Source organism: Sciurus carolinensis, chromosome 16, assembly GCF_902686445.1.
Source record: "Sciurus carolinensis chromosome 16, mSciCar1.2, whole genome shotgun sequence".
Classification (NCBI taxonomy): Eukaryota; Metazoa; Chordata; class Mammalia; order Rodentia; family Sciuridae; genus Sciurus; species Sciurus carolinensis.
The window spans coordinates 57,945,776-57,966,093 of NC_062228.1; the positions used below are offsets into that span (position 1 = coordinate 57,945,776).

The 20,318-nt window shown below is 49.0% G+C and overlaps 1 protein-coding gene across 3 annotated transcripts; it reads left to right on the plus strand.

Annotated features, from left to right (window-relative positions):
- The first annotated feature begins 865 nt into the window (after positions 1 to 865).
- Snrnp70 (small nuclear ribonucleoprotein U1 subunit 70) lies at positions 866 to 19,660 on the plus strand. 3 transcript variants are annotated; one of them, XM_047529225.1, is made up of 10 exons: positions 866 to 1,290; positions 2,076 to 2,232; positions 3,971 to 4,033; positions 4,150 to 4,204; positions 9,401 to 9,465; positions 9,611 to 9,673; positions 11,695 to 11,776; positions 15,008 to 15,109; positions 18,589 to 18,676; positions 18,786 to 19,660. In XM_047529225.1, the coding sequence occupies exons 2-10, from the start codon at positions 2,086 to 2,088 to the stop codon at positions 19,501 to 19,503; spliced, it is 1,383 nt and encodes a 460-aa protein (XP_047385181.1). In that variant the 5' UTR covers positions 866 to 1,290; positions 2,076 to 2,085; the 3' UTR covers positions 19,504 to 19,660. The 3 variants fall into 3 exon arrangements, with proteins under 3 accessions (XP_047385181.1, XP_047385180.1, XP_047385178.1); XM_047529224.1 differs by having other exon boundaries at positions 869 to 1,296; positions 18,759 to 19,660; XM_047529222.1 differs by having other exon boundaries at positions 874 to 1,290; positions 18,759 to 19,660.
- The last annotated feature ends 658 nt before the right edge of the window (positions 19,661 to 20,318 follow it).

A 20,318-nucleotide genomic window follows, 5' to 3' on the forward strand; every position in this document is an offset into this window, starting at 1 on the left:
TATTTTTTCCTTCCCCCCACCCCTCTTTTCCCTCTATACAGTCCCTCCTTCCTCCATTCTTGCCCCTCTCCCACCCCCCATTAATACATCACATTTTTTAAAATCCATTTTTTCACTGATGGACGCGTAGATTGGTTCTATAGTTCGACTATTGTGAATTGTGCTGCTATAAACAGGGGTTCACATAGGGCTTTCATATTATGGTTTCTTTCATGTTTCTGCAGACATGAAATTAGTAATTTGAATTTTGCAATAATTTCTGTGGTTAAACAGATAACGGAATCCAAGAAACTTAAACTACCATACCTAATTATTTACAGACCTACATGGCTGCAAACTCACTCCTGTACGATCACAGCCATCTGATCCCAAATCCTCAGAGCATTTATACTTTGCTGTTAAAGCCACCTGGATTTTCCTGCTATCCAGTCTTTGTTCAAACGTTACCTCTTCAGAAGAATTTTCCATGATCCCTTTTTCTAAAATAGCCTCGCTCCCACTCCCCATTTCCTTAACTCTGCTCTATTTTTCTTCGTTATGCTGGCAACTATCTGAAATTATATTTTTTAATTTAAATGCGTTTATTGTCTGCCCCAGTACAAAGTAAGTTTCAAGGAGGAAGATTTTTGTTTTATCACGTGGCGTGTCTGCAAGACCCACAGTGCCTAGCACAAGCAAGGCGGAAGACAAACAATTACCTATTAAACAGACGTCAAAGCAATCGCTGTATACTCTAAGGGACTCTTTACCGGGTGGCGGAGGGGTATAGCACGGACCATGACACGCACGCATGCGCGAAAGATCCGGGAAGTGTTAGAAGAACGGGGCGGAGCATCGGGAGAGTCTCGCGGATACAGACGGTTTGGAGCCAAGAGTTCCAGGTGCGGCAGTCGCTTGGTGCAGAGTGCGCGTGCGCATTGCGGCCGCTGGTCAGCCGCGGCAAGTAGCTTTAATGCTCCGGAAGGCAGGGTAGTGACCTCGCGCGTGCGCTGTTTCCGCGGCAGAGTCAGGTCCTGGTGGGTGGGTTGCGCGCTTCTGGAGCAGCGCGTGCGCAGTAGGGCGGCGGAGGGATTTGAGACCGAGACCCACCCCCCTGCTCCCGTCGCGAGCTGAGGCCGCGCGGGTTCGTGAGCAGCGGCCTGGTTCGCGCGCTGGGCGGGCGACCGAGGGAGACTGACGCGGACGCCGCTGGAGTCGAAGCCGGAGCAGGAGTCCTTGTTGCTGAAGGGCCGCCGCAGTTGCCGCGAGCCCCAGGACCAACGCCAGGTCGAGGCGGGCGCCGCGCGGCGGGTGAGTGTGAGTGAGTGGCCTTAGGGGTGCGGGGCCGCTACCCACAAGCCCTTGCGGTGGACCCCAGTCTCCTTCCCCGCGGCCAGGCCCTTTTCCCGCGTCGCCGCTTCAGCACTTCTCTGCACCGCTTATCCAGAGTTCTCTGGGTACTCGAGCCCCCTTACCTCAGAGCTTCCCCCCGCCCCCGCCACGGTCCCGTACCCATAGGCCCTTGCGGTGTGTTGCCTTTTTTTCTTTCTTGCCTTTCTGTAGCGTCCTGGACCCTTACCCATAATTCTTTTCGCTGTTGGGAGCCCAGATTATTACCCACAACCCCTGGCTTGGGGGATTTCTTCTGATGACTCCACTTGCTCGGAGACTTCCAACCCCAGCTCCCTGAGCCCTGTGTCCCAAAATTTGTAATGCAAGGTAGGGGACCATCGGCCGCACTGCTCTGCATCTGTCTCCTCAAGATCCCTGAATCCCCACAAGCCTCCAAGGACTATGAGCCCTACAGTTACTGACTGAAAAGACTAAACTATTCAGAAACCTTTTCCATTCTTTCTGTTATTAGCCTTCGTTTCCCGCTCCCCGCAAGGACTTGCATTCCCATCTAGATTTACCTCCCCACGTCTAGGTTGGATTGCTCTCTGCCCTTGTGGACCCTATTTTAGTGCTAAGACTTCTTTCCAGTTTTCTTTTTCTTTTTTTTTTTTTTTTCTTTTTTTTAAGAGAGTCAAGGGGTAATAGGGGAGCCATCCTAACCAGTCTACCTTGAATTAAGTCAGTCTTCCTTCTGCTCTCAGATTTGGCAAGATGACCCAGTTCCTGCCGCCCAACCTTCTGGCCCTCTTTGCCCCCCGTGACCCCATCCCATATCTGCCACCCCTGGAGAAGCTACCACATGAGAAACACCACAATCAGCCTTACTGTGGCATTGCACCATACATCCGAGAGTTTGAGGTGAGTTCACTGAACAGACTGGAGTGGTTTGTGTTCTGGGGGGCAGGGGACTAGATTGGGAGTCCAGCTTTTGGCCATTCTAACTGTACAATTTTGAATTTAGGTAGGTGACTTGCATTTTCTGATATTCAGTTTCTGTCTTAAATGGGTTTAATAATACATCCATTTTAGTGTTTTTTGTGGAAATCCACTAGGTAGTGATTAAGGATTCAGGCTCTGGAGTCTTTTAGTTCTTGACCCATAGCATTTGTAGGCTGTGTGACCTTGGGCAAATGTATCCTCTTGATACATTGGTTTCTTTGTTTTTAGCAGGAGGGTAACAGTAATATATTCATAATATCCATGGAGAATTACATGGCAAAATTTATGTGAAAGGGCTTGGCACCAAGCAGTTAGTAAATTTCTGTATTTGTTACTGTATTTATTACTTTTTTCATTAATAAGACAGTGTTCATAAAGAGTCTCCAGTACACTGTACTGGAAACTTAAGACCATGTGTTTGGGCATTTCAGCTCTGTACCTGTGAGGCATACATGAATAAACAGTTTAAGGTCCTGGATCTTAGTTCTTTGATTTGAAAAATTGGGATATCCACATCTACCATTAGCACACCTGAGAAATGCTGGCACACAGCCGGAAGTCATAAGAGGACCATTCTGGCCTTGGATAGGAAAGGCAGCTGGAGGTGAAGAGAATTGGAGTTGAAAAACAGAATTTAGTAGATAACAGAAAGGTGGATGTTTAGTGGAATGCCACCCTTGGTGAACCCACACTTGGGAAATGTTATTAGCCAATTAAATGAATTTAATGGGTACATACAGACCAGAGGCATCCTTTGATGTTGCAGGTCATGTGCCATTTACTATTTGGCAAATGTCTGATGAGACCTTTAAGACCTGCCCTCAGAGGGTGTCCATCTGTCTGCTTCAGAGCCTTGTTCTATCATCTCCTGTTGTTTCAGACCTGGTCCTGTTCCCTTGGCACTTGTAAGCAAGGACCTCTCATTCCTACTGCATCACTTCCTCAGGCACTTTGTTCTCTTGAAACTGTGAGAAACAGCATGTTCCCCCAGTATGGGATACAAAAACCTTTGGTACTTTTTTTTAATTGGTGGTTCTGGGGATTGAACCCATTGAACCAAAGTCTGCTCTATCATAGCTACATTCCCAGCTTTTTAAAATTTTATATTTTGAGACAGGGTTTTACTAAGTTGCCCAGGCTGGCCTTGAACTTGGGATCCTGCTGCTTCAACTTCCTGAGTAGTTAGGATTACAGGTTTTGTTTTGTTTTGTTTTGTTTTGTTGTACCAGGGATTGAGCTTAGGAGTACTTAACCACTGAGCCACATACTCAGTCCCTTCTTTGGAGAAAGGGGTTGGTTATCTTATTTAGAGACAGGGTCTCACTAAGTTGCTGAGGAAGGTCTTGAACTTATGATCCTCCTGCCTCAGCCTCCCAAGCCACTGGAGATTACAGGTGTACGCCACTGCGATGAGCTGCTATAGAAGTTTTTAAGTACTTCCCATTTCTGTACTTGTCACAGACCAGCAATGGTTTGTGAGCCGTGTGGATCCATGGGCCATGCCACTCCCGACTCCCCTGTGATACAGGAACTGTTGGCGTTTGTGTAGAAAAGTGGGGTGTGTATTGGAGGTGACTGAGAGTCACAATTGCTTTGATGAATGCCTCTTACCATTTCTTCCAGTCCTCCCTTTGTCACCTCTCTTCTTTTTCCCCAGGACCCTAGAGATGCCCCTCCTCCAACTCGTGCAGAAACCCGGGAGGAACGCATGGAGAGGAAGGTATGTGAATTTTGTCTCTTAACCCCGTGTCTTTTTAGCCACTTTCTCCAGATGGTCCTTGACATCAAGGCACTTCTATGTGCACTCACTTCTCAACCTCCTCTTTCTTCTCACAGAGAAGGGAAAAGATTGAGCGGCGACAGCAGGAAGTGGAGACAGAGCTAAAAATGTGTAAGTCTCTCTTTCCTCCTTTCTTCTCCCTCAGATCCCCTTAATTTTCCTCTTCCCAGGTCACACCCAAGGGCCTATTTTAGAGAAAGGAGTTGGTTTCCTTATTTAGATCGCCTTCTCCCCACTTGCCAAGCAGTACATTTGGTCTAGGCTTTTAAGCAGGAGAGCCCAGGACAAAGGTTAGCAGGAAGGGAGACACCTGGTACCTTGACCCCTCCTGCTGGGTAGTACACTGGAAGGGCTACCATTACCCAAGGGAGTCTCACAAGCTGAGACAGTGAGGTGTGAAGTGGTGCGTAGGTCCTGGCTCCATCCCTACCTCCCTAACCCTTGGACTGGTATATTCCATCCCTTCCAGTTAAGGAGGAATTAGAGTAGAGATGAGGTACCTTAGGACCATTAACCAAACTCACAAGAGGATCAAATATCAACTTGTTAAGAGTGAAGATTTTGTGGTCAGACCATGTGAGTTTTCTTGACCTGTGAGGTTTTAGTGAATTACTTCTCTCTGAACTTTATTCCTTGGAGTGGCCAGTGTCTTCAGGTGCACAATAACAGTCCAGCTGGGAGCTCTGGGCACTTTCATGGCTGTCTGAATGTCCTTTCTCAGATGCTTCCAAGACAACTAAGACTCAGTGTCCAAACCACGACAGGGATTTCCTCTCCCTAACAACCTAGTTTCCCTAGTTTCTGAGACATGGTTATTCAGCTCTCTAAGTCATGAGCTTTCTTGATGCCACCGGTTTGCTTTTTGTGGTGCTGGGGCTGGAACCCAGGACCTTGAATATTCTAGGCAAGCGTTTCTACCATTGAGCTACTTCCCTAGCCCCAGTTTGGTTTTGTTTCCCACTGGTACTGAGGATTGAACCCAGGGGCACTCTACCACTGAGCTACGTCCCCATCCCTTAATATTATTTTGAGACAGGGTCTAACCAGGTTTTTATGTCTAGCCTCAAACTTGTGATCCTCCAGCCTCAAACTTTGGAGTCAGTGGAATTACAGGCATGCACTACTGTGTGCAGTCACTAATTTTCTTTCTTTCTTTTTTTTTTTTTTTGTGGTGCTAGAGATTGAACCCAGGGTCTTGTGTGTGCAAGACAGGCACCCTACCAACTAAGCTATGTCCCAGCCCACTAGTTTGTTCTCTTTCTTTCTTTTTTTTTTTTTTTTTAATCACCAAGATTGATTCCTGTTAACTCTCTAAATTTTACACTTCTGACCCTTTCTCCATGTCTACCGCCATTGCCACCATCACCCAGGGCTCCCCTTGCCTGGACAACAGAGACTACCTGGTTTTCCTTGGTCTCTTCCCCAGCCCAAGTCCACTTCTGGGCTTTCTGAAGTATAGTGTCAGTCTCTCAACTAACAGCTTCCTTTTGTCCTCTGCATAAGACATAATTCCTTCCCTGCCTACCCATACTTGCTTTGCACCAAATTGAGAATGTGGGATATTGTGCAGGACAGAGTTGTGACCATTTCGTAAATGATAAGGAAAAGGTAGGTCAGCGAGGGGACCATATGGATTAAAAGGTCAGAAGATATGCCACCAAATGATATTTGGAGCTTGGATGGATCCCAATTTAAATGAGGTAACTAATTTTTTTTTTTTTAAGAGTGGGATTTATTGAAGTGAGAAGAAAAGAGACAACTCTTGCAGGGTGAGAGGACTTGATAGGGGTTTTCCTTAAAATATGTTTTTGAAACAGTTCTAGTTAAAGATGGGTGTTAGATGAGGTTAAGGAATTAGTAATATTATTATTATTATTTGGTATTGGGGATTGAATCTGGGAACACTTAACCATGGGGAGCCACATCCCCAGCCCTTTTTATTTTTTATTTTGAGACAGGGTCTAACCAAGTTTTCATGTCTAGCCTCAAACTTGTGATTCTCCAGCCTCAAACTTTGGAGTCAGTGGAATTACAGGCATGCACTACTGTGTGCAGTCACTAATAAGTTGCTTAGGGCCTTGCTAAGTTGTTGAGGCTGGCCTCCAACTTGTGATCCTCCTGTCTTCCGAGCTACTGGGATTACAGGTGTGCTCCACTACACCATCCTAATGTTAACTTTTTTTTTTTTTTTTTTTTTTCTAATGTTAACTTTTTAAGATGTAATAATGGTCCTGGGGTTACGATTTCTTTAGAAGCCTTTATAGAAACCCAAGTGTGGGCACATGTTGATAATTGAAGCTGGTTCATAGGAGTTCATTATACATTTCTATACTTCCAGTGTTTGAATTTCTCCATAACAGAAAAAGAAAAGAATGGATTAAATACTGTAGGATTTCTCTGCCCTGAGATACTCCTTCCCTGACTGTAGAAGCTTGCTGTTTCTTGTCAAAATTAACATCCTCCATTCAATGGCACCCTGCCACTCTCTGCTCTTGTTGAACCCAGGAACATTCTCCATTCTTCCTCTGAGATACATCTCTAAGTGCCCATCCCCCCTTTGTTTAAAATTTTGAGACAAGGTCTCACAGGGTGGCTCAGGCTGGCCTCTTTTTATTTTTTTATTTTTAAATTTTTATCTTGAGACGGGGTCTTGTTAAGTTGCTTAGAGCCTCACACTTGTAATCCTCCTGCCTCAGCCTCCTGAGCCTCTGAGGTTACAGGCGTGCACCACCATGTCTGGGCGTCACTTCCATTTTTTTTTTTTTTTTTTAAAGATGAAAAATGAAGATTTGTCCGGACAGAATACCTCATAAAGAGCGAGAATTCTGAGGTGTTAATTGTCTAAAAGCACAGTGAGATTTTCAAACTTCATAGTTCAGTTTTTTGAGCCCCTGCTCTGGAATGGTTCCTGCGTAAGCCATTTAACAAGAAGTTCCTAAGGGTAGCGTAGTTGGCAGGATGGGGTGCAACTATGCAGATACACATGAACGCAGACTGATGGACCAGTGATCATTAGTTCTTTGCCACCTTTATTCCGAGTGATGTGTTCCTTCATATACTTGGATACATTTGAGTTGGTGGCATGTGCTTTTTGCCTTTAGTCATACTCCAGGGTCCCTTGGGTAAGCAAGAACTACAGGCAGTTCATGCAGTGTGTTTGGGTTGTTTTCCCCTTTTGTCTGCTGGGCACTTCCTGGCTGCCCTTCAGGGTGCTAAACTCTTCCTTGACTTCCTCCTGCCCACTGCCACTCCCAACGTTCACTGGATGGTACCTGTTAACACCACAAGTGCCTCATGTTTGGAGGTACATGCCCTATTGCAGTCATGACACTTTCAGGTTTTCTGTTACATGTCATTATCTCCTTGAGGCCTTTCCTAAGTTTGCTCTTAAAATCTGTTCTCCCAATTTTTGTTCTCATCTTATAAGATTATATGATCTTCACATTTACCTTGTTTACTCTCTCCATTAGTACATAAATTCCCTGAGGTTAGGGGTCTTTTTTGTCTTGTTTACTGCTAAATCCCTACATATTGGGTACTTAATAATTACCTATTGAAAGAAGGAGAGAGCCAGTACAGTTCGAGAGACCTGGGCACAGAAAAGTACAACACAGAAGGATTAGGTGTGGCAAGAGACTTACTAGGAGCAGAATACACAACACACAGTTAAGAGTTGTCTCTAAGAGTTTCCATTGGTCCCCAGAGACTTACTTCTGTAATTCTGGGCTCAGGTTTCTGGCTTTTAAAAAATTCCTTAGTTTATGCTTGTAGCCGAACCCTCTTATGGGAAACAGATCTGAGAATATGTCTCTGGCTTCTTACAACATCCAAATTATCTTCCGAGAAGCTAACATCCCAGGGTTTAGGATGTGGGCCCGGTAGTTGGAATGTTTGAGCTGTTGACATCAGGATGGAATATAAAGCCTTCTGCACTCCTTTTCCTTTTTGACACTTCACGTTTTCCACATCTTGGGTTTATTTTATTTTGCTTCCATTGGTAAAACAGTAAAATCAGAATCCATCACTATCTGGGCCATGGTTTGTGCTTAGTAAATTATCAGTATTCCTTTTTTCATATTCTTCAGAACGTGACAGGCCTTCTGAGGGTAGTACTATACCATGAGAGAAACACCTCCACTGTGCAATGATGAGTGGAGTGCTTTGGGATCCTGGCAGGGGTCAGGGACCATTGTGTGTGCTGGGTCCACCACATTTGGTGAAAAGGACTTATTTCTGGGCCTGACATAGCAGAATCATTCATGGAATTTTTTTTTTTTTGGGTACTGGATTGAACCCAGGGGCGCTTAACCACTAAACCACATCCCCAGCCCTTTTAAAAAATATTTTAGGGCTGGGGAGATAGCTCAGTTGGTAGAGTGCTTACTTTGCATGCACTAAGGCCCTGGGTTCGATCCCCAGCACCGCAAAAAAAAAAAAAAAAAAAAAAAAAAATTTAGAGATAGTGTCTTGCTAAGTTACTTTAGAGCCTCAGCTAAATTGCTGAGGCTGACTTTGAACTTGTGATCCTCCTGCTCCAGCTTCCTGAACCACTGGGATTACAGGTGTGTACGTACTATAGCTCCTGGCTGGAATTGGTTTTTTAATGAGATTCCTAGTCCATCTCTGGAGAGTGTTATTCCTCAGGGCTAGGTATGAGACTTACTTGCTTTGCAAGGCTGGAGTAGGAATCTGACCTGATGCCAGGGGCCCTTCTCATTTGCCTCACCAGTCTACAGCAGGGTTTAGAAGCAGGTCTTAGACCTTTCTGGCTCTTATTCTGAGCCTTAGGATCCTTGCTTTCTGGTTTTCTGTGGGTTGTAGTTTCAGTCTTTGTCCAGTGGATGGCAGTGCAGCTATGGATAAGGGAAGGAGGGAGCCGAGCAAGTTCAGTTCTTGAGATCAGGCTGCGACTCCAGAGAGCCCTTACTGGACTTAGTGATTGTTTAGATCACTTTGATATGGGGGAGATGAGGAATGTAGGGTATGTAGATCTGAGGTGGCACTTAAGCATGTCACACCCTCTCTGCTTAAAGTCAGTCTTCTATATCAGCCTAAATCATTTATCAGTCATTCTGGTAAAGGCCACTATGTTTCAGAAAAATCAACACTTGAGAAGGATGTTCCTAAGGTTGCCAGATCACCAACTATTTTCCACTGGTTGGGTGCTTCCCAATTTCATCTCCCCCTCCACATCCCCTGCCCCCATTTCATTTTTATCTCCTTGGCCTCTGCCCATTTGTCTCTATCGGTCTTGTTACCTGAGATTATAGATACTTTCTACTTACAGTTTCTCTCCTTCCTGCACAGGGGACCCTCACAATGATCCCAATGCTCAGGGTGATGCCTTCAAGACTCTCTTCGTGGCTAGAGTGGTGAGTCTGCAGCTCCTAAACCTTTGACCCCAAGCTACTAAGAGTCTGGGTCTGGACAGAGGACAGAAGACTAATCTGTAGGTCTGTTCAAGGGCTTTGTGACAGATCTCATCTCATTTAACTCCATCTCTTTCTCTCTCTGTAGAACTATGACACAACAGAATCCAAGCTTCGAAGAGAGTTTGAGGTGTATGGACCCATCAAAAGAGTAAGTGAATTGGGGTGGTACGTGTATTTGAATCGGGAGTGCATGGAGGAGGAGGGTGGTAGCCAGAACGATGCCCAGCCCTGAGTCATTTTTTAATCTCAGATGGATTTTTTTTTTTTTTTGGGGTACTGGGGATTGAACCCAAGGGTGCTTGCCACTGAGCTACCTCCCCAGCTCTTTTTGTTTTGAGATAGGATCTTGCTAAATTGCTTAGGGCTTCACTAAGTTGCTGAGACTGGCTTCAAATTGCAGTCCTCCTACCATCGTCTCCAGAGTTGCTGGAATTACAAGTGTGCACCACTGTGCCTGACTCAGTTGGATTTTGGAGACTGTGCTATCCTAAGGTTCAAGTCCTAGAACTAGAACCATTTGTGATAGGGGCAGGTCACTGAGTGGTAGTGATATAAGTGAAGAACTAGCCATCTTTTGGTGACCAGCTCAAATGCTGTCGTTTCGTAGAAGTCATCTTGGATGGATCTTGGCCCCCTCTGTCTGACCAACCCTGTTGGGCCATTGTTCTCTTATCTAATCCATCCCACATGTGGTCCTAAAAGGGTCTTTCTAATGTCCAGAGATGACCCCAACTTCTCAGCTCACATCCTCCTGTGGCTCTCTAGCATATTAGGACAGAGGTCTGGAAGCTACATCCTGATCTCAGGGCCATTAACCTGTGTCCCTTCGCTATCTATATGGCTTATGTACCTCTGTCCTATCTCCATCTCTGAGGTCGGGCTCTTCCTGCAATGCTCCACACTCAGTTCTCCCTTGCTTTGCACATACTGAGTTTCGTGACTGCATTTGCTCTTCTCTCCCCACCTCATGTCATAAGAGATGATGGGTATCAAGTCCAGGGCCTCATGCATGCTAGGCAAGCACTCTACCACTCAGCTTAGATGAAGCTTGTATATGCCCTGCTCTTAACCCTAGAACTCTCTTTCCCTCTTGGCATTCAGAATTCTTCTGTCTCTCTAACTCCACATGGACTGTCTGGACTATCTATATCCCCCACCCTTCTTATTTTGAGACAGGGTTTGGTAAGTTGCCTAGACTCTTCTCATACTTGCAGCCTTCTGTCTCAGCTTCCTAGTAGCCAGGCTACATTGGGGGTACTTGACCTGTGCTTGCCTAATCTCCTGAGGACCCTTATCATCAAAATAAATTCCATTCTCTCCAGGGATCATGGTGCACACCTATACTCCCAGTTATTCTGGGGACATGGTTTCTGTTCGAAAATATTCTGGAAATAACCATGATGTTTGTACAACTTTGTGAATGACACTGAATTGTACACTTAAAAGTAGTTATAATGAGCCAGTTGTGGAGGCATTGCCTGTAATCCCAGCTGCTGGGAGACTGAGACAGGTGGATTTCCAGTTTAAGAGCAGCTTCAGCAACTTAGCAAGACTGTCTCAAAAACTAAAAGTAGACTGGAGATGTGGCTCACTGGTAGAGTGCTCCTGAGTTTAAGCCCTAGTACCACTTAAAAAAAAGTTTCATTCATCCTCACTGTACTACATCCCCAGTTCCTTCCGTATCATCCTGCTTCTCCCAAGCTCTTGGTCTTTGGATTTACCGCTGTTCCACTTGACTCCAGGAAACTGCCTCTGTGCCCCTCAGGTTTCCATTATGTCCTTTGTTCTCAACTTCAGAGCATAAGTCACAGGGGCATCTTGAAGGACAGAGAGCCAGATGCATTGGCACATGCCTATAATCCCAGCAACTTGGGAGACTGTAGCAGGAGGATCACAAGTTTGAAGCCTCAAGACCAGCTTCAGCAACTTAGCAAGACTGTCTCAAAATAAAAAGGGCTGGGCACATAACTCATTGGTAAAACTCCCCTGGGTCTCATCCCTGGGATCCCCCCCATCTCCCCCCCACCCCCGCAAAAAATAAAAGAAATTTGAAGTACAGAGAGAAAATCTGAGGATCTGTCTCTGGCATCCTTCAGCCTGGGCACACAGGTTATACAATGGGTGGGCTGTCGAGCAGAAGGACTAACCTGCATCCCATCTACCTCACAGATACACATGGTCTACAGTAAGCGGTCAGGAAAGCCCAGAGGCTATGCCTTCATCGAGTATGAGCATGAGCGAGACATGCATTGTGAGTACCTCCCACTTCAGCCTGTCCCTCTGACCCTCTCTCACTTCTCTGCTGCCCTAGCCCCTTCCCCGTCGTCTGTCCCCCTTTCCCTTCCACACCTGACATGAGCAATGTCTTTTCTCCTCCTCCCTCTGTTTCTGATATATCTTTTTTTTTTTTATATATACGTGTTTTTTAAAAAACAAAAACCAAATCCCCCACAACGTGTGTGTGTGTGAGCTCGGGGAGGTAAGTGTCACACGTTGAACCTCAGGGGCAAGGAGGGACCTGGGTGGGGGCTGGGGCCAGCTGGAGGTGGGGGGAGGGGTCGGACTTTCGGGGAGCATCTCCCCATTATTCCCCCACTGGAGTTGGGGACCACCAGGTTGAAGTGAGGACTGGCCTTTGAACCTGCCCTCTCTTCCCCCCAGTAGAGCTGGGGCTGGGCCACCCGACCCTCCACCTCCCCACCCCTGCCTCCGACCCTGTTCCTCTGTGGGCAGTGGGCTGGTGGTCGTGTTCAGCGTCTGCCCCCACAGCTCCAAAGCCCCCTTGAGGCTGCGCGGCGTCCACATGGGCAGGGATGGTTGGGTGGGGGCGGGCAGGGCTGCGGCGTGTCCAGGGGCCGCCGTATTAATTGACTGTTCTTATTGTCACTGCAGCCACCACGCAGCTGGCTTGCAGCTGATGCTTACGCTCCCCTTACAACACCTCAGTGTATGGTTGGTATAAGGGTTTGTATCATGGGTAAGATCACTCAGCACCGCACACCAGTCCAGCTTAGCCAGGCAGCACAGGAACAGCGAGGCATCCCTCTTCCCACCCCGGTCACCCCCTCAGCCTCCCTGCACCCAGCCCTTTCCTTACTTGGGTGCCCTTTGCCCCTCCTGGCCCCCATCCATATGCTCTCTGATTATCTTGCTGATCCCAGGAGGGGATGGGTGGACCTTGATGGGAAAGACAACTGGCCTTTCCATTCAGACTCCACCCAACCCCCAGCTTACCTGGTGTCATGACATGAGCGGCAAGGTGGCGGGAATACTGAAGCTGGGCTGTGGTAGGGCCGGGCTCTACATGGAACCCTTCAGCCCTTCTCTTCCCCCCTTCCCAAAAAAAAAAAAAAAAAAAAAAAAAAATGACTTCTGTGGGGCTCTCACTGTGGTGGCCCTGGAGAGTTTTTGGCTGCTAGTTTCAGGTGCTCTGCCCGCTTCCTATCTTCCTTAACATGGTTGAGGCCTCCCTAGAGGGCTGGCTGTGGTGCCCAGCTCCCCTCCAGGGGGTGGTCAGGCACTCCCCGAAGTGCATGGAATTGGGGCTTGGGGTGTGGGAGGGATCAAGAAGCAGGCTGCGAGGGCTGAAGGTATGGTAGGATTTTATTCAAGACCTGCCACTGTCTGGAGACAAGAGAGGGAAAGAGAGAAAAGCCTAGACGGACACAATCACACGTTTTCTTTGCTATTCTCCCGGGTTGGGCCTCTCCTGGGGTTTGGGATGCTGAACCCAAGCAGGATTCCTTTGTTTGACTATGACCCGGGTCCTTTAGTTCTCTTCCCTACTACCCTCCTCTGGGTTCAGGGGCCAAGTGGCCCCTCCTTGGAGCACGGGTAGCACTCCATCTCCTGGACCCCAGAATATGTCCCCTGAGCGCCAGCCTTAGAGCTGTAGCTGCTGGTGGGAGGGCATGTGGAGTTGGAGGTGGAAGAGTCATTCCCTGTTCTGAGAAGGGAGGGTCTGTGTCTAGTTGAGTGTGACTGTTTCGGGAATTGGCGAGGGTGACATGTTCTAAGTCTTCCCAGCCTTCTTTTTTTTAATTCAAGTAGAATAGACCCAGGGCTTTCCAGTCCCCAGATTTTATGTTAATTATTTGTCCATGAGGTTTCTGTGGGGTCCACCACTTTCTTCCTCGGCCTGTCTCCAGGTGGTGCAGGAGATGTGGTTTCTCCCACTGGGGGCTCCTGAGACCCTCAGTTTCCCCTCCCTGTAGCTTTAGCTGACCCCATGGTGGTGGGTGTGGGGTCTGTGCGCGTGCTCAGGTAAGCTTGGGGGCTCCAGGTAAGCGGTCCCGTGTCCCCCCCCCGGGAAGCCCGCCTCCTCGCCAGGCCCCCAGGAGTTGCCGAGCCCCCCCCATCCCGCTCGGTTTGGACACCCGCAAGGCCGGCATCGGTAAATGGCACATTTTTCTCTTCCTCTGGTTGTTATTTGGGGGGGAACGGGCTGGGGCGGGGCAGGGTATTGTGGTTGGTTGAGGATAGTTCCCCTAGGCCAGGGCTGGGGAGGGGGACAGGGTCTTTCTGGCCTTCCCAGTCGCCCCGTGTGATTACAGACCTGGGCATTGGGCCTGCCCTGTGTTGTGCCCTGCCCAGAGCAGTGATGGGCCTCGTCTCCTCTCTACTCCTCACCCTTCCCTGGTAGACTCAGGCTTGAGCTGGATTCCCAGCATGTGTTGAGCTGGGGTGTGGAGAGGAGAGATGGGGCAGGGCTGGGTGGCATCAGGGTCAGTCGTCTCAGGTAAGGCAGGAATTTTCAGTAGCACCGCACGTCTCCCCATGCCTCCCTCCATGTCCCCTGCTGGGGGGGCCCCTCCAGGCCCCCTGGGAGTGCATAACCCGCCTTTCTGCTCCCTGCCATTTCCTGAAGATTTCTCCCATCCCCTTCTGGTTCATTTTCTGTTCTGATGTCTGTTTCCCCACACACACCTCCTCACCCCCAAAAAAAGCATTACAGAAAAACCGGTGTGAACTGGGGTGTGGAGCTGCCCAGTCGGGCCTCCTGCCCCAGCATGATGTTCTAGGGTGCATGCCTGGGGTTGTGGAGGAGCCCCTCCCCCACAGCAGAGTCCAGCATTAAGTTAACCTCCAGTTTCTTTGCAGCAACTTTGGCCATCCTGGCAGGAGGGGGCTGTTCCATCATGTGGGATTGGGAAGGGCCTGGGAGTCTAGGGAGGGCAGTTGGGGAAGGACATCTTGCCCACCCCGCAAGTAGCAGTGGGGGGCTATTAAGAAGAAAGGAAGCACTAAGATGGAGCAGGCCCTTCACCGGGTTGGGAGAGAGTTGGTCTGGCTGTCAGTTGCCTGGCTGGCTGGTTGTGTGTGTGTGTGTGTGTGTGTGTGTGTATGTGTGTGTATGAGTGTGTGTGTGTGAGAGAGGATGGGGGTCTCTTAAGGGTGGGGATGCTGCAGTGCTAGGCCCTGTCCTGACTAGAGGACCCTCTGGGGACTCCTCTCCCCTCCCCCCTCCCCACATCTGTTGCAGCCGCTTACAAACACGCAGATGGCAAGAAGATTGATGGCAGGAGAGTCCTTGTGGACGTGGAGAGGGGCCGAACTGTGAAGGGCTGGAGGCCCCGGCGGCTAGGTGAGCATATTCTGGCCTTGCACAAGGTAGCCTCATGCTCCCTCTCCCCTCACCCCCATTCCCGTGATTATTTTTGTCTCCTGCTCACTCACCTGCTTGTCTGCCCACTCTTCCCTCCATTTCTAGCTCATCTCTCATCACCTTTGTGGTTCTGTGCCTGCTTCCTTGTCCTAAAGGACTGGCCCACAAGCCTTCCTGGCCTCAGCTTCTGGCCAGTGGATTTCTGCTTTGCTTTCCTCATCTTGGACAGTGGGAGTAATCTTGGATTTCACCAAGTTGGGTGCATCTGCTGCCCAGCATGGCAGTTTTCACGTGGTGGGATTGTGGATGTCATTTGCTCATCTGCTTATATTTTGCTCTTGTTCTCACTCATTTGATCATTCATTCATTGACTCAGCAAGTACCTCCTGGGTCCTCAGCTGTGCACCAGGCTTCTAGTCGAGAGCAGGACATCCACAGTCTCTGCCCACAAGCCTTGTGCGCTCAGTCCCTCCCCCATTGTCATTCACCATCTCAGAGTCAGTTTGGTGGTAAGTCTTAGAGTTGAGCTCCCCGATACATAAAGGGTCCTGTTGATGCAGGATTTTAGGTGTCTCTTGGACCCAGAGTCCTGAAGTGCTAGTGAACCTCCAGAGGACCTAGAAACTGGACCTTCAGACATAAGGGACTCAGGCAGCCAAGCCCTCACACCTTGCAGTTTGCTATGGCGTGCTAGCTGTCTGCATGCTGGTCTGTGTGTGTCAGTGCTGTGTCCTGGTGTAGCATGCATGTAACAGCTCCCTGCTGGATACTAGCTGTGGATGAGTCTCTGTTCTGTGTTCTCTGTGTGGTAGGCCTCCGCCTAAGGTGGAGGTCCTGTCATCACACTGCCTGGTGGCAATTGTTAGAAAAAGGCATTTTGGGGGCTGGGGAGATAGCTCAGTTGGCAGAGTGCTTGCCTTGTAAGCACAAGGCCCTGGGTTCGATCCCTAGCACCCCCCCCCAAAAAAAAAAAAGGAAAAGGCATTTTGTGCAGCTGTCCCAGGCAGTGTTACCTGCCCCCACTCGTTTCTTCAGCTCTGCTGTTGCTTGATGCACCTGTGCCGAGTAGACTACACACACTTGTCAGCTGGGCCTCTGAACTTGTTCTCACCTTACTCTTTAGTTCTCAATGGGGGTGGGTGCTTAAGCTCTACTTCCTGTTGTGGGAGAGTCTTGGAATCTCAAAATGTTTCCAGAATCTCAGAATCTTCCAGTTCAGTTGGCATTCAAACTTCTTGATGGCATTAGCCATGCATCTTGACTCAAATGTGTGTAGAAATAGAACCCAAACAAAAGTTCTGTGAAATAATAATGTTCTCTACATGCAGTGCACAGTAGTACTTTATATTCTGCTAGGGTTTTTTGTTTTGTTGTTGCTGTTTTTTGGGGGGGCGGGGGGCAGTGGATTGAACCCAGGGTCTTGTGTGTGCAGCACTGCTGAGCCACATACATTCCCAGTTCTGTTTTTGTGTGTGTGTGTGTGTTTTGTTGTTTTTGTTTTTGGTGCCAAGGATTGAACCCAGGGGTGCCTAATCACTAAGTGACATCTCCAACCTTTTTTTTTTTTTATTTTGAGACAGGGTCTGGCTAAGTTGCTGAGGCTGGCTTTGAACTTTTGATCCTCCTGCCTCAGATTCCCAAATTCTGGGATTTTTTTATTTATTTTTTTAAGATGTTGTTTGTATCCCCTTAGTTTGATAGTGTGACCCATTGCTGGGTTGTGACCTGAAAATTGAACGCACTCATGAAGCTGCACTGTGTTCTGTGACACTCCAGTAACCTGGTCAACTGCCTGCTTCCTTGTTGAACCTCTGAATTATCTGCTGGCATCAGTCAGCCTCTTCCTTTTTCTTTTTTCTTTTTCTTTCTTTTTTTTTTTTTTAGTTGTCAGTGGACCTTTATTTATATGCAGTGCTGAGAATTGAACCCAGCCTCACACATGCCAGGCAAGTGCTCTACCACTGAGCCACAACCCCAGCCACTTCTTTTCCCTTTTTTTTTTTGTACCGAGGATCTGAGGATTGAGCTTGGGGGCACTCAGATCACTGAGCCACATCCCCAGGCTGCCCCCCCCCCCTCCTTTTTTTGCAAGGTTTTTAGATGTTGATTATTATTTATTTTTTTTATTTATTTATATGTGGTGCTAAGAATCAAACCCAGTACCTCACACATGCTAGGCAAATGCTCTACCATTGAGCCACAACCACAGCCCCCCAACCCTTTTTTGTATTTTATTTAGAAACAGGATCTCACTGAGTTGCTTAGGGCCTTGCTGAGCCTTTCTTTGAACTTGATCCTCCTGCCTCAGCCTCCAGAGCCACTGGGATTACAGGCATGTGGCACCATGCCAAGCCTCTGTTATCTTCATTAAAACTTGTTCTTTGGACCTCAGCCCTGCCTCAAGCTGTTTTCTAGGCATGGTGATACAGAACAGCACTTGGTAAGGCAGGCTGTGCAGGAAAACAGGAGTATTGCCCCAGCCCTGCCCCTTTCTTGCCTTGTCACTGGGTATAAGTGACTTGATGTAACAATGTTTCCCCATCTGAAAGATGAGACTGTCAATCTCCTTAGGGTTCATTTATCCACTCTGTAGATACACATCATTCTTCTAGACCAAGTGCTGGTCACTGAGCACACCAGGCACAGTCCCTACTCTCAAGATGGAGTGCAGGCAGTTATTACCTTGCCGAATCAGCAACTTTGAAACCCTGGTCGAAGGACTTGTTGGTGGACTGTGGAGAACCTCTTAGTCTGTAGGGCTGGGTAGCTCTGTGAGGAAGTGATGTTTGAGTTGACCTGAGGCGTAAGTAGGATTTAGGAGATGAGGAGGGTGATGTCATTCCAGGGAAAGAGATGCACATGCGTGAGAACTGCAGCCAGAGGAAGCGGGGAGGCGCCGGAGACCTGAAACTCCTGCGATAGAAAGTTCCCAGCTCTTAGTGGAACCTGAAGGGGCAGCTCTCCCAGAACATTCCAGCCGGTTGATAAGTTTGGATTTAAAGCATTGGAAGCTGTTGCAGGCTTCTAAACAGGTCACATTTTCGCCTAGAAAGCCCATTGGCATCAGGTCTATGAGGAGGGCTTAAGTGTGGGGTTTTGAGAGGCCATGTAGTATGCAGTGGGCAAGGTTAGAAGCTTTGGATCAGGTTTTTGTTTAGGATGTTCTCACATCCACCCTCTTTGTTGTGGGAGGGGGTTGGGACTGGAACTCAGGGTCTCACACATGGTAGGCAGGTACTGTACCACTGAGCGACACTCTCAGCCTTTGGGGGTTTCCACCTAGCACTTTGTGGAAGTAAAATGTGGCTGTCCTGTGACAAGAGCACATGGAGAGGAGCAATGTGGACCTTGGTCCCAGGGCCGCCAGCAGAGGTTCTTAGTTTCCTGCCCTTTGCTCTTTTCCTTTTGTGTCCTGCCCCTGTCCAGACTGACCCTGTGATCCTCTGCCCTGCCTGCAGGTGGTGGCCTTGGTGGTACCCGCAGAGGTGGGGCTGATGTGAATATCCGGCATTCAGGCCGCGATGATACATCCCGCTATGATGAGAGGTAAGATTGGGCGACTAGTTTCCTGGGATGGGGGTTGGTCACCTGGGGAGCCCTGCCACACACCGCTACCCACCTCATCCAGGCCCGGCCCCTCCCCGCTTCCCCACAGGGACCGGGACCGGGACCGCGAGCGGGAGCGCAGAGAGCGGAGTCGGGAGAGAGACAAGGAACGGGAACGGCGACGCTCCCGCTCTCGGGACCGGCGGAGGCGCTCACGGAGTCGAGACAAGGATGAGCGGCGGCGCTCCAGGGAGCGGAGCAAGGACAAGGACCGGGATCGAAAGCGGCGAAGCAGCCGGAGCCGGGAGCGGGCACGTCGGGAACGCGAGCGCAAGGAGGAGCTGCGCGGTGGTGGTGGTGGTGGTGGCGGCGGTGGTGGTGGTGGTAGCAGCGGCGGCGGCGGTGGCAGTGGAGGTGGCGGCGGCAGTGGTGGTGGCGGTGGTGGCGGCGGCGGCGGCGACATGGCTGAGCCCTCTGAGGCTGGTGATGCACCTCCTGATGATGGGCCTCCTGGAGAGCTTGGTCCTGATGGCCCTGATGGTCCAGAGGAGAAAGGCCGTGATCGTGACCGGGAAAGACGTCGGAGCCACCGTAGTGAGCGGGAGCGGCGCAGGGACAGGGACCGTGACCGGGATCGCGAACACAAGCGGGGGGAGCGGGGTGGGGAGCGGGGCAGGGATGAAGCTCGAGGAGGAGGGGGTGGCGGCCAGGACAACGGGCTGGAGGGTCTGGGCAATGACAGCCGAGACATGTACATGGAGTCTGAGGGTGGTGACGGGTACCTTGCTCCAGAGAACGGGTATTTGATGGAGGCCGCACCTGAGTGAAGTTCTCTTCATCTGTTTTGTTTGGACGTGTCCCTACCCGGCCCCTACTGTCATTTTCTCTCTCAATCTTGGTCACCTGTTTGCCCTCCAAGGGTAGGAATTTCATTTGTTCTGGCTCCTTGGATTTAAAAATAAAATTAATTTCCTGTTGATGGTAGACACCTCGGTTTCTTCCTAACTGACCTTAACATCTTTCTGGAAGGTTATCAACTGGCTTTTGGTGACCACGCTTTGGTGTCTGGTTTTCAAGGCATGCCTGGATCTTGGGCTTTGTGACCTGAAGCTGAGGCTACCCCCAGGATACCAGGTCTCCCCCCCATTCCACCATTCTTGGCACATATGTTCCTCATGGGGCTGTTCTAATCCTATCTTGGGGGGTGAGTTACAGGAGGGGATGAGGTTGTGCACCAGGAGCTGCAGTCTGCCATCCCACCACCCCATGTGCTGGCTGTTAAACCAGGTTTGCTCCACCACTGAGATACATCCCAGGCTTTTAAACGTTTTTAGATTTTAAGACATGATCTCACTTAAGTTGTCAAGGCTGGCCTTGTACTTGTGATCCTCCTGCCTTACCCTCCTGATTAGCTGGGATTATAGGTCTGCAGCATGTCCCACTGAAGCTGAAAGTAAGTCGTGTGGATCTGAGAGAAGGAAAAGGGGTGAAAAAAATGAAAAATGACTGCAAGGAAGGTGGATATAAGATATGGGAGAGAGAAAGGCCCAGCCCCAGCCAGAACAGAGAGTTCAGAATGAGCGTTTGTACTTAATAGTAATGAGGAATGATGAACAGAAACAAGTTTGATCAGCAATTGAGG

Coding starts and splice junctions, on each gene's coding strand:
- Snrnp70 (XM_047529224.1), top strand. CDS start 2,086: ATGACCCAGTTCCTGCCGCCCAACCTTCTGGCCCTCTTTGCCCCCCGT. Junction 4,034..4,149: donor AGGAACGCATGGAGAGGAAG/GTATGTGAATTT, acceptor TTCTTCTCACAG/AGAAGGGAAAAGATTGAGCG. Junction 4,205..9,400: donor GGAGACAGAGCTAAAAATGT/GTAAGTCTCTCT, acceptor CTTCCTGCACAG/GGGACCCTCACAATGATCCC.